Genomic DNA, 13660 nt, shown 5'->3' on the forward strand with positions numbered 1-13660 from the left:
TACAATGCAGTCGTAAACTCATTTTGAAATCACACAAACAATCATAACATCGACTATTGACACTTCTAATTGGCTATCGCGACTGCTCTTATAACTTTAAAATAATTATGAACAAAGGATACCTAGTACTAATTATAGCCTGCACAGGCTATAATTGATTGTGTGAATTATGATTTTAAAATAAATTTATAATCACATTATAGAGCGGTTAATATCACATATTAAGCATATGAGATATTAACCTTTTATAAGGAAAATAAAGTATCATATTAGAACAATATTACCTCTCTCAAAAGTAATGTGTCTTTAAAATATTAATATACAAATCATGTAATATAAATTTTACATTTTCTTGCATTTCGTATACCTCAAAATTGATTATATTTACATTAGCCAAATAATAGATCTATGGTAGCATGGGACATTTCGGCAATATTGCAGTTGTTGCAACATTACTGGGATGTTCCATGTTCTAGTCATGATCTCTAATATCACAAAGCATGTACAAATATCTAATTAACTCACATTCCACGACTACATTTTTCTCTGCACGCTGCATTCAAATAAATAATCATTATACCAATAGAAATTTATAATTAAAAAGTGGAGATGTTAACGAAAAGCGCGTAGACTCGCGTCACGTTTGGACAATAAAAATTTCACTGTTTCCCACGGTGGGACGCTAATGGCCTCGAACATTCTTGCACGGTGCAACTCTCTTTCGAGACGCCGCGCTAATTTTATCCCGTTAGACTTGGTGAAGCGGGCGACACGTGGCGATATAAGTGTCTCTTGAAACTAATGAAGTATAATATACGTAACGTGCTCCATCCATATAGCGTTCTATCATAACGTTACTTTCGCGATAGCCTTACTTCCTATACATCGAACATCGTGATGTCTTATATCAACATATACTTTCTGAAGGAACGCTCGACAATCTTTGATTGAAGCGATATCAACAATATCAATTATTATATATATTATGAAAAATATTGCACAAACGGCAAATATGGGTGTTTCCTACTTCAAATACTTTCATGAGTACTTTCTTTTAATTCGCATTGAATCTCAGGTAAAGTATCACATAAGTGATAGTCCAGTCAAATATGTATCTTCAAGTATAGGTATGAATCAGATCTGTTCAAAACTTAGCTCGCGAGCTAACGCTGTTATCTCTCTGCATCGTCTCTCGTCTTGTTGAACGAGACAAAGAGAAAACAAAAAGAATAGACGCTAGATTTTTGCCCAGTAAGCCTGGCTGTTCTAGTGAGTATCCTTTTTTGCTTTCTACCTGTTACCTTCAACGAAATAGAGAAATAAGAGCGTTTAAGCCTGAGCATAGACCTTTACATAAGCTCAGATCTGCAATAAGTATAGTAAGCCTTACACCGTAAGAAATTGATCAATTACAGTCTAATGTGAGGAGAATAATCGACTATAATTTGTCAATTTCTTACGAAGCTACATCTATTGTATATCCGAGCTGACGCATAACCCTGGTTCTATTACTCACAAATCGATTACAAGCTTGTTGCGGCAGTCAATCTGAAGCGTCAACTTAAGTTAAGTTTAAAACAAAATGGACTTTCTACAACGAACCGTTATAGTGGCGTTAGTTACCACTTATATCATAGTGGTAAGTCAGAATTATAAGTCATAAATCTTAAAAAATTTACATCCAGCATAAATCATATTAAATCGTTATATCACAATATTTCAGTCAATCAGAAGGCTGGTTCTCAGAGAAAATAACAATACACTACGTGATTGGTCAGTTATCATATAATCTAGGTTTTAAATCATATAAGAAATGGAATTTGGCCATCTTCACGCAGTCACCGACTTATTATTGCTTTATGACACACAACTGATTTGCTTACAACTCGCTCCTGCCTTCTAACCTATTACTAACGGCTTATTGTAGAAAGCATTAGAGACTCAATAAGTCCTCCATTTCATTTCATGTAAATGAAAGACTCTGTTTGGTTGATAATTCTCTTACGCTTTATACAAAGGTATATCTGTACTCTAGCCTTTTAGCTTGTGAGTTAAGTTTTGAACAGGCCTGCATCTCGATTGATTCTGTGACTAGCATGACTTGCGCGAATATCCAACTTTCGTCGACCTCAAAAAAAATCTGGTACATTCTTCAGTTTATATCTCAGTTGCTCACGGATCGACTCCCGCTGCCAGTAGAATTCTGCCTAATAACATTAATTTTCATCGGTAGTATGATTCCCTGGGCGATGCCATAGTGTTGATACGCATCTTTTCCGTAAGCCACGTTCACCTCTTCGGCCCGTTGACCGGGTTTGCTCATGTTCGACGATGAGCTCGCCGGCGAAGCGGTCGAGGATGCGCCCGCGATACCTTGCAGCGCGTTGAAACTCTGCACTGCCAAGCGAGAAGTGGCCGACGTTGTGATATGCGTCGCGATTGGAGGCGAGCCTTCGACTCGGCCAGGCAGAGCGCTATTAGAAGGCTGGGGCTCGGCTAGAGATGCGTTGCTTATTATCGGTGCCGCAGGTGCTCTATCAGTTCGCACAATCGGTGGAGCAATTGATCTTGCCGCTCGCGAAGTCGATAATATAGCAACGGAAGGATTATCCACTCGAGTTGTCATCGGATGTGAAGAGACGGACGTCTTTGCTGACACCCGTGGTGGTAACGAGTCCTCCGTTTCCGATGTCCGTAAAACTGTCGCGGATTCCGTCTTTCTCGCCAAATCGGTCTGAGCCTCAGCCGAGCGCGTCTCTGAAAACGGTGCTGTATGAGCGCGATTTTTTCTGGCCGGGATTTGCGGGCTCATTGGTACAACTCTACCAGCGCTATCCGGGATACCCGTGGTTTTAGGCGGCGATTGTTTGACGGGGACAGCAGCGATTAGCTGCACGGAAAGCGGCGATTCATCTCGAGAGTTGTTAGCGTTGGTCCTCGTCTGATCTTTGACATTTCGACCGTTGGCACTAGGCACGGACGATTGAAGATTGCCCGCGGAGAAATTATTCGTTGTCGGCGATGCGAGGACATTCACCGAGGTCGCGGAAAGATCGTGAGTCTGATCACCGCCGTTCCTTACGGCGGCGAGATTTGGATCACCGTTGGGGAAGCTGGCGAAGCGCGCGATCGTTTCTCGCTCTTCGGCTACTTGAGGAGCGAAAGGTATTTTCCTTTCGATGGGCTTTACGGGCACTCTGTTTTTCGACGTGATACGATTCTTTGCGACCCTGCTGTCTCTTCTCTTTCTAGAATTGTTCGTCGTGGCGCTTGGACGCCTCTCCGGAAAATGCCTGCCTCTCATGGAGATCGATTCTGTCTCCTCGCTTCCGTTCCCGTCATTGTCCTTGTCTTCATCTTCACAGAACTCCGAATCCTCATAAACATCAGACTCGTCCTCCTCGTTTTCCTCGACGATCGCGCTAGCTTGTATCCATTCCCTGATACGATCCTTCTTCTTCGAATGGTCCACCGTTGTCTCGATCCCGTACGTCGTAAGAGTGTGGAGAAGTTGATTCTTCTCCTCTAAGGAACTGTGGAAACTGTACATAGACGGACATAGCTCGTCCCTCTCGTCGGCGCCGCCTGCAGATATAAAAAGAAATGTCGCTAAGATATCGTGACACATCGCCGATATTATCGCGATGCAACGTCAACTGACCGTTCAACGCTTTTTCGACTCCGAGTTTCGCTAGCCATCTGTCTTCTAAATATTTATTTACTTCCAACACGCTGACTGGTCGCTTGTCAATCTTCGGATCCAATAGCCTCTTGAACATTCTTTATAAAATGCCAAAGTATTTATTTAGTTTCGCGCTTTGTCATTGTTATCACGGTTATGGATGTATCCAGAGGAGGAAAAGGATTTGAAGGGTTCAACTCTCCCCGAAATTTTTCTTTTATATTTTGCCTCGCTATATTTTGTCTATTTTTTCAGGAAATAAAATAAAAATTATAATTTATAAAATCTTTTTTTTATTTTTTCCATTCAAAATCAGGACCAAAACAGAGACATTCTAAGCTCTAAAATATCAAAAAAGCAATTTGTTAACGCAAACAATTACTATTTATATGTGATAATAAAAAATTAATAAACCATCCTTCTGAAAAAATCCTCTATACGCTCATAATCACTGTGTAATGTAAAGTTGTATGTGTATTATATAGGGATATATGTGTGTCATAGCTTAAAACGTTATAAAAATAAAAATTTTATGAGTTGTTCTATATTACGTTTGAATTTTTATGTAAAATTTGTGCACAATTCTCTTATTGATTTCAAAGTTACTTAAAATTCTTATTATAGGATATAAATTCCTAGTCGCCGTTTGTCACGAACAACACAATACTCTTAACAATTTTATAACAATCAAAAGATAGCGCTTGGAAAGTGAATGAATAATAATTATCTAACTATATCGTATGAGTGTTCGAGATATACATTGACGCGACTGCATGGCGCTTACTTAATTTCGCATTCTCAGATTCCCAAGTGAAAACTCACCTCTGCGCCCGCGAGCTGATCAGCTGAAATAATTTCGGTTTCTTGGCGATGTTAAGCGTCGCGTTGTGCCAGTTTTGATATCTGGTGTAGCGCGGGTCGTCCATCGCTGCTTTCTGCCATGGCAGGCATCCGGTCAGGCAGACAAATAGGACAATGCCGAATTGCCAGACATCGTGCGACGTGCGAGCTCTGAAAGTCATCCGTCCGTCATCGTTAGAACGTATATCCTCAGTGACAATGTCCGAACTACATTTCAACACTGAAAAAAATGTTCTGATTAAATCAAAAGGACTTATCAAGAATGACATTAGTGAGAGCAAATAGAGAAAGTTATGATAATCAGAAATACTGTCCGATCTCCCCAAAATGTCATTCTGTTAGGTCCTTTTGTTGATTTAATCAGAACATTTTTCTCGGTGAAATATCATTCATATGTATCAATAGCGTTTTTATATTTAACCAAAATTTCGGATACGGAGTATTAAAAAATTAGAATTTCGAAACTTCTCAGAAAAGATTAAAAGAAAGTAGCATAAAATTGAGTGCTCATTTTCTCTCTCATGATAAATAAAGTTATGAGTAACAATATCAATGATAATAATAGCTTTGTTGAACGCATCGCAACAATGATTTGAAAAAGCAGTATAGTAAATAGTAGTATATAATACATGGCAAACTATCAAGTGCACACAACAGGCGTGGCTGCAGCTGATTTAATGCCTAACTTGAATAGTAAGTACATGTAGATATATGTAAAATGTATAATAGTACAGTTGTCGAATGTAAATGTTTACCTTATGTAGCGAAAATGCAAATTATGCTATTTAATAAGAAATACTTTTGATATATTCATATTCAAATACACAGTACAGTACATCGTATTGTTGTTATATTATTATTCTTGAAAATAAAATCTATCCATAACACGATGAGATCCCTGAAGAGCTATACTTTTTACTCAATTTAAGAAAATCGAGATCGAGATGGACCTGAATTTTATCCTACTTTCCCCTTTTCTTTCCAGGCCTTCAATTTTATCCTACTTTCTCTTAATCTTCTTTCTTTCTTCCAATTTTCTGCGTGCATAAATATCACGTGACGACAAAAATGAGTAGTACACACACAGAAAAAAAGACTATTCTTCAATCAACCATAATATACTAATATATGAGCAAAAATATTGTAATCTTGCTTTAAAAATTTTAGTCTTAAATTTGTGTGGATATGAGATTTTTAATTGAGCAAGTCTTTAATTAAGTGCAAAGTAATACTTGCATCAAAACAAATTTAATCAAACCAAGATTGATATCTTTGAAGCAAGATTATAATATTTTTGCTTATATAAGTATATTATGGTGATTTAAGAATAGTCTTTTTTTCTGTGTATAAGATCAATTATAGTATATGTATATATAATTACTTGTACGTCTCATCAGTGTCGATCTGCAATACCTCAGGCGGCGAATACGGCAACCATTCGTTATGTCTTCGTACGACGGTGTTAACCCGTCTAGTCTCGCCGAAATCGCACAGCTTGATACGCGAAAAATCACTACGAAACACGAGTATATTGTCGAGTTTGATATCGCGATGCACTAGTTCACGGCTGTGTATGTGATGTACCGCGGCGGCGAGCTGCCTGGCCACCCTCTTCGCGTGCAGCTCGCCCAACCCTGTCTCCGTCACGTTCGACGTGAGATCGCCTGAAAATCGATGACACGGTAACTGAAATGTATTTTTCTACAACGACAACGCGAATATCATGTTCTTTGCAATGACAATCGTTTTATAAATGATATTGCACCTTGGAAAATATTTAGAGCTATTGTTTAATCTTTTCGTTGCGCGATAAAAGAAGTATGTAAAATTGCATCAACAATAAATGCTAAATTTATACAATTTTATATATAATTTATATACGTAGGAATAGGGCCGTAAAGTTGATTAGGTATTGATAAAAGATCGGAATAGAGACGAGAGCATCAATAGCCGTGAGATAATTAATTATAGATGCTAACTAACACATGGCAGGAGATATATCTCAAAATCTTGTTTAAATCCCGATTGATTCCGTAATTTATCTTCTGCCCCTAAATGTATATTTATCCGATTTTATATATAGTTTATATACATATATAGGAAAGACCGGGGCTGGTTGTCGTACGGGATTGATTGTCAAAATGCTTATAACTCAAACAAGACACGGCAGAAAAATAATTTATATACATATATAGGAAAAACCGGGGCTGGTTGTCGTACGGGATTGATTGTCAAAATGCTTATAACTCAAACAAGACATGGCAGAAAAATCTCTTTTTTTGACTGTAGATAGCTGATATAATATTAATTTGTTGTAATGTTGTGTAAAATGGTTTGCACCACAAACATTGTATATATTATTTATAGCGATTTTTGAGAAAATGAAGTTGGTGAGTAAATTTTTATAATCACCTATTTTGTTGTCTGACAAGTCTTTGGTATTATTAATCGTAATATCCCTGTATTCATAGAAAATGACATATCTTAGAAGATCTTTGCTACAATTAAGTAATCATTATTCTGACTAAGTTTGTGAATACAAATTTTTTTATTAAAAATGGCTATGTGGGGTAGATTGACTAAAATGAGACGAGATTAGGTGACAATTAATTTTAATATCTTTAGAGGACACATTTTCAGAGAATATACTTACTAATACATTATATTTCATATAGATATATATTTTTCCATTTTTCATATAGAAACTATGGTACAAAAACAAATTACGTATTTTATGATTAAAATAACTATTTTATTTGTATTAATACTATAATTACTATTATTTCTCAAAATATAGAACTGATATTAAAATAAAAATTGTGTTTTTTATATGTGTTGTTCATAACAAATATGCTACTGCCAATCCTAGAACGTGTGACAATCAACTCAGAACACGGGATTAATTGTCATATTTTCGCATCATCATTTAAAATTAAATAACTTATTTTTATGATATGATGAATTCACAAGTAATATTTTTTTTAATACCTAAAGGATGTAGGTATATTGTAACGTATATAATATTTCAAAATCAGGCATCCACTTTTTTAAAAAAATCAATAATCAAAAACTGTGACAATCGGTCCCGGTTTCCCTTATATATAAAAAAAAAATTATTATATACTTATTCTTTTAATTAATATATTTATAAATAAGTTGTGAATTAGATTATTTTTTAGCAATAGATAATACTTACAGATTTAATGGTATCAAAAAATATGGTTTCTTCAAAAATAGATTTAATTGATTTTTGAAAATCTACGATATATATTTCTTTTGCAATATAATTAAATAAATTTTCTGTATTACACGATCGTAAATAATTTTGACTAAATGAAACAAAAATGCTATAACTTATTTGAATTAAACTCTGCGCCAATTTATATAGATAAGAAAATAAATTACATGGTGGATTCAGAATTGGGAACTAAAAACTTAATGAACGGCGTCTGATTTGTGAGGTGCACAAAAAGTCGTCGCGCACGTGCAAGCGAGCGTCGTAAAAAAAAAAATCTCACCGAGTGGGGCGTATTCCTGACTGAAAACGTAGAAGCCGGCCGTCTCGAACGCCACGTCATAGGTGGTTATAATGTTTCTGTGTGCCGACAGATGTAACCCATAATGAAATTCCCGAAAGAAATCCGAGATGCCGGTGTACGCCTTCGGTAGGGCCTTCAGTACCATCTCGGTCTGCGTACTGCGATGCTCGGTCAGCAGGATTTTGCCGAACCATCCCTCGCCGACGATCTGCAGGATGTCGAACTCGTCGATCAGATTCACCTGTCCCAGAGAATAGTTAGCTCTCGACGCGCTGCCGCACATGACGTAGTCGTGATCGATCGAGAGTCACGTCGCTGCTTTTCGAGCCGCGAATGACGGATGAAGAGTACCCAAACGTTCGCCAGTCGGATCGTAATGACGCTCAAACCCGAGAGACAAAGGATGCAGCATACACGACGTCACGAGGGAAATGCAATTCCGTTGGGAAACGCCAGGGATCCCGCGAACACGACGATGGTGCGTTATCCGTTGCACGCTGAATACAACGCGACGCCCGTACACCCGACGCCGATCTCTACGCAACGTCTATTTTTACTCCAACGCACGCTTCGAACGCACGTTTTCATCCCGATGCGAACTCGACACACAAGACGGTTTTCCCTTAATACTGTTCCGTTGAACCGCATATCTTTATTTCGACTAAATAGAATCTATCTAGACTATACAGAATCGAATAAAAGCTGCGAGTTTTTACTCGAGGAATTGAAATTACTTTTTATTTTGATATGCTATATAATAGAAAATTTTTAATGTTTATACGTTGATATTTTTTGTGATTTAGATAATGTAACCCTAGTCGGAACAAAAGTTCATAGTGTTACGAACTTCAAAAGTTGTAACTTTATAGAAAATGAACGAAAATTAAATTTAAAAAAGTTTTAATACATGTATACCCGTAGCAAAAAATCACATTTACATCGCAATATTCACGGAAAATTGAAAATTCAAAATAGACTCACAATAGTTACGGATAATTTGCGATGTTACTATCGGGTTATCAAAAAGGTCGCAATAATATCACATTGCAGATTTATAGTGATGTCATAGCGATATCATACCTGTGAGAAAGCGAACATTTGCACGTCATCATGACTTTATTATGATAGTACTGTGACATTTTTGCTACAGGAAAGAGTTTAAAATCTCTACTTTCAAAACTGTGTCTTTTAAATTTCTGTGAATTTGATAATTAAAAAATTTTCCAGTGAAATGAATCTCAAATTCTATTTAACTTCTGTGTCATCGAGAATGTAATTAAAGCTATATGATTCAGTATTAGAGATACAAAGTCACGAAGTGATCCAACAACGACGAGTCACGGTCGCAAACGGTCGTCTTCGTCACAGATCCTCTGTTAGGGAAACATTGGTGCAATGCCAGGCAGGAGAATGGCCGTTAGTCGAGCAAACATAATGAAATGCTGCTCGTTCGCGAATCCTATTTCTGGATCTCAATGTCTCGAAACTGGAAAAGCTCTGTTTGTGACTACCGCAGCCATTGTTTAAGCTTTATTCTCGAGGAAAACGCGAGAGACTTTAAAGAAATGCCATGGCTGACAAAGGAAAATCCAATTGTGTTCCGGTTTTCTCGGAAGAGAACTAAACGGAAGACACGGAAAGAAAGGCATTACCTTCTCGAGCTCAAACTCCCGTATTCTGTGAATGGATCCTCCGATCGCCTTCTTCATTCCGCTCATCTCGATAATTCGCAGTTAGTATTTTTTCACCGAGAATAGATGTTCTGGTTCGACTCAATTGCGACGACTAGACGTTACATCCCGTGTCGCTCATAAATCTCACAGTATCATCGGTCATCATCCCGAAAAAGTCCCGCTCTTCAAAACGCATCCAATCCTGTAAAACGTAACGTTTGATTGATATATGAGACTGACATCGTGATGAAAGGAGTATAAACATAAATAGAAATAATCGTGTTACGACGAATGTTCGTGTTGTACGAATTACACGCGTCGGTTAATTCATGTGCACGATAGCAACATGAAAAGGATTCAAACTACATACGTTATGGTAGTAGGTAATACACATGGTAAGAAGTAGGACGCGACGGAAATCAGACGAATATACTTCGCCGTAAAATGAGAGTCTAACGACGCGAGATTTCTGACGGGAGACCGTTAACGGCATGAAATCGCCATTCTGCAAGTGTGTGCTGCCGATGCAGTCGGACGCCGGCTAGTATTTTTGTGCCGTGTACAATTGTTGCGCAAGATGAGAGTGGCTGCAAATTTCACAAGGAATGCACGCGATATATATATACATATGATTTGGCAGATCGCACCCATCGACAATAGATACGAGATGAGCGTTTCCGAAACATTTCTAGCAAATGGAAAGCGATACGTGCGATCCTTTTGACGTAATAAAGACGTTACATCATTCGTGAATAATAAATCGATATTCCCCCGGTTTCCCTCTCTTGTCATTTTTTATTCGCCCAATAAAAATAAACGCGCACGTGTCTTCCTTTCATCTCGTCAAGATATGTGTACGTATCATATTATCCAAACAGAACAACAAACGTCAAAACGATGTTAAAATAAATCGTCGATTTAAAAGTGACTTCTCGTAATCGTTTTAAAGCTATTTTGACATTATTTTGGTGTCACGATGACATCGAAATGACTCCAAAATGATCACTAAAAGTATAAACTTTTTAATCATTTGCGATTTATTTTTGTTGTTCTACTTGGAGAGGAAAATGTACTAAATTTTAAACGATTGTTTGAATAACACCAATATAATATTTATGGAAGATATAATATTTACGGAATATTTACTAAATAAAAAGGTATAATAATTAAATTAATAATTCTTTTATCAAATAAATATGTTTGCATTTAATAAATATTTAACTAGCACTATTCAAACCAACATTTATTAAAATTCTGTATATTTTTCTCTCAGAGTATGTACGAGAATTAGATAATGTAAAATTTAAAACGTCAGACATTTATGATTATTTGATCTTGAAAAGGCAGGATTTATATATAATTAAATCCGTTTTATGCCAGTTCCTATTATGTAGATTAACTTTATGTGGATTGACTTTAATCTTATTGCCAGTTTAACTTCCTTTTTATCATTTTCCAGTTCAAAAAATTAGAAAAGGTTAAAGTGCAAGTTAAATCAAGATTAATGTACATTGATAAAAATGAACATTGTTTGATTATTAATTCAACAAACGAAATTCTTAATTATTGCCAAACTATCGTATAAAGGTCTCTCTCCGTTCCTTAAAAATGCTTCCATATGATAATCGAGGAAACAAGCGGCAAGCAGTCAATAAATGTATTTTATTCAAATCGCATTCATATCGGTGAACGCGAACTACGGTTGATGGAACTCGTGAATCGGTCTCCCGTCGTTATTTATGTAAGCGCCGTACACGATTCACGGAAACACGAACACTCGCAGCACGGGGTTGTCCATGCAAATTTACAGATCGCGTGCACCACCCCGCTTCAGTAATCCGTCCGCATGCCACACTGGGATTCGAGGAAGTACTTGGAGCAGTGGAGACACGAAGGAGCACAATTAACACCACTGAGAAAGCGCGTGTCCCCGTCCGGGAGGCACATCTGCGGGTGAAATCCGCAGAAAACGCGGATACACGCGCGTCTGGAAAATCTATGTTGAGAGAGATAAGTCGGTGTCTTTTCTTCTCTCTCGCAAATCGCGCAAATCGAGCGGCCACGCACCTCGAATGATCTCACAACTGGTCTACCGTGTTCGGTGCACTGTTTGCCTGTCTGCAGTATTTATAAAACGCTAACCGGAAAGCGCGGTTGGCGAGCTGATCTTGGCGTCTTGCCGGCTTGCCCGCGCACCCATCATCTCTTCCTAAGGGCGCGCACCATGTTGCGATTATTGTGAATCTAATTAACTCCACGCCATCGGGATTTGAGCTAGCACCAACGAATTTTAAGTAATCAATTCCATATTTTATTCGAGAAGCTTTTAACTCTGAATAAAAAAATGTTTAATCATATTTTAAATAGAAAAGAGTTTACTTATCATCGAAGCTAATTCTAAATAATTTAGTGATATTGGCATCGTCTTGCGTGTCATCTTTTCAAGTTATACGGATACAAGACATTTGCATTAAATAATAATAAATATTAAACTGATATTTATGCAGTAATACATATTAAAATGGTAATTTTTTGTGATGAGCAATTCAAAATCTCATAAGCTGCGATTTATGTTTTATTTATACGCGAAAGTAACTGTTTATGTATACGTGAGGTTGAAGAATGAAATAAAAATGGAAATTACTTCTCATGTCATTCAAGCAGTCTTTTGTATTATTGTGAAATGTGTAACGTTTAATAACAGTGAGATTAGTTAGCGGTTTATAATTCTAATAAAAAAATGTTTGCGTTTTATACTTATTATCAACACTTTCGATAGTATTGTCAGTTCATTAGTAAGTGATTATTATATACGTATACGCAAGTATGACTAAATATTGATAAATAGTATCATCAAGTACTTTCAACGCTTTATCGATAATTCTAGCGCACAAAGGTTAATTTTTACTGTTTTTCCCATGAAGAATGCGATGAGAATGTAAATAAATTCTACGTGATATTTCGTGTGTACGAAAAATTACCATATCGTTTACGCCATAGTTTTTGTATATCATCGGTCTATTTATTTTACATCGCATATGTACACATTTAATACGAATTTACAAGCGTGCAATAAAATTAAATATTCATCACGCGTCGCCCAAAATGTATGACGTTGTGTAACTCCAAAATCAACATGTCTGGATTTGTGATATTACCAAATCGGTAAATCTGATTTCGCCGAATTCACATTAATACCTATATATCATTGTAAAAATATTTCTTGGGTGTTTTTTAACAGACAACTTGATGAATGTTAATCGTTTTTAAAAATCTCATGAGGTCATCATATAAGAATTACCTTTATTTGTAAAATTAATTGTTAGATTATTCCGATATTTTAATTTTGCTTAGGTACGAGATGTATACATGAAAGATTTAGACGAGTAAACATTTCAAGGCTTTTCGGAGAAATATCATTTTACGTCGCATATTTCGATCGCATCAAATGCATTTTAATGACTGCACTATATTGAATACCATCTTACGACATCATGCGGAGATTCACAGAACGTCATCAAAAAGGATTAACCGACGGAGAACGCTACCATCACAGTTTTTCATCCATTTCCATCTAAAATTATAACATAACATTTTAATTATATTTTCTACATTTTCTACATTTTCTTCCTTTTCTTGTCATATTCTTAAAATATTTACACATTTCAATAACGACAAATATTGAAAAACGTAACTAATCAACTACACCACAATAAATCTGAATTTTCAATAAAAATTCTAATATAACATACTTATATATTTAATTATATATAATAACGCGTTTTTGATCATTTACAAGACAATACGAAAATTCATAACATCAGCAAAAAATTTATCTCGAAAAAACCACTGTACAGTAACGCCCTCTCGAATACTGCAGCTACAGCGAGAATCCGATAGTATTA

At 36.5% G+C, this 13660-nt stretch overlaps 1 protein-coding gene across 3 annotated transcripts; it reads right to left on the bottom strand.

Annotated features, from left to right (window-relative positions):
• Positions 1-357: 357 nt before the first annotated feature.
• LOC108760968 (putative serine/threonine-protein kinase YPL150W) lies at positions 358-11917 on the bottom strand. 3 transcript variants are annotated; one of them, XM_018507292.1, is made up of 7 exons: positions 11564-11917; positions 9735-9957; positions 8062-8323; positions 5925-6207; positions 4505-4693; positions 3662-3780; positions 358-3585 (listed from the first exon to the last, which is right to left on the bottom strand). In XM_018507292.1, the coding sequence occupies exons 2-7, from the start codon at positions 9798-9800 to the stop codon at positions 2165-2167; spliced, it is 2340 nt and encodes a 779-aa protein (XP_018362794.1). In that variant the 5' UTR covers positions 9801-9957; positions 11564-11917; the 3' UTR covers positions 358-2164. The 3 variants fall into 3 exon arrangements, with proteins under 3 accessions (XP_018362794.1, XP_018362793.1, XP_018362795.1); XM_018507291.1 differs by having other exon boundaries at positions 11456-11917; XM_018507293.1 differs by having other exon boundaries at positions 11823-11842.
• Between the last annotated feature and the right edge of the window lie 1743 nt (positions 11918-13660).

The sequence above is a fragment of the Trachymyrmex cornetzi genome, unplaced genomic scaffold (assembly GCF_001594075.2).
Source record: "Trachymyrmex cornetzi isolate Tcor2-1 unplaced genomic scaffold, Tcor1.1 scaffold230, whole genome shotgun sequence".
Taxonomy (NCBI): domain Eukaryota; kingdom Metazoa; phylum Arthropoda; class Insecta; order Hymenoptera; family Formicidae; genus Trachymyrmex; species Trachymyrmex cornetzi.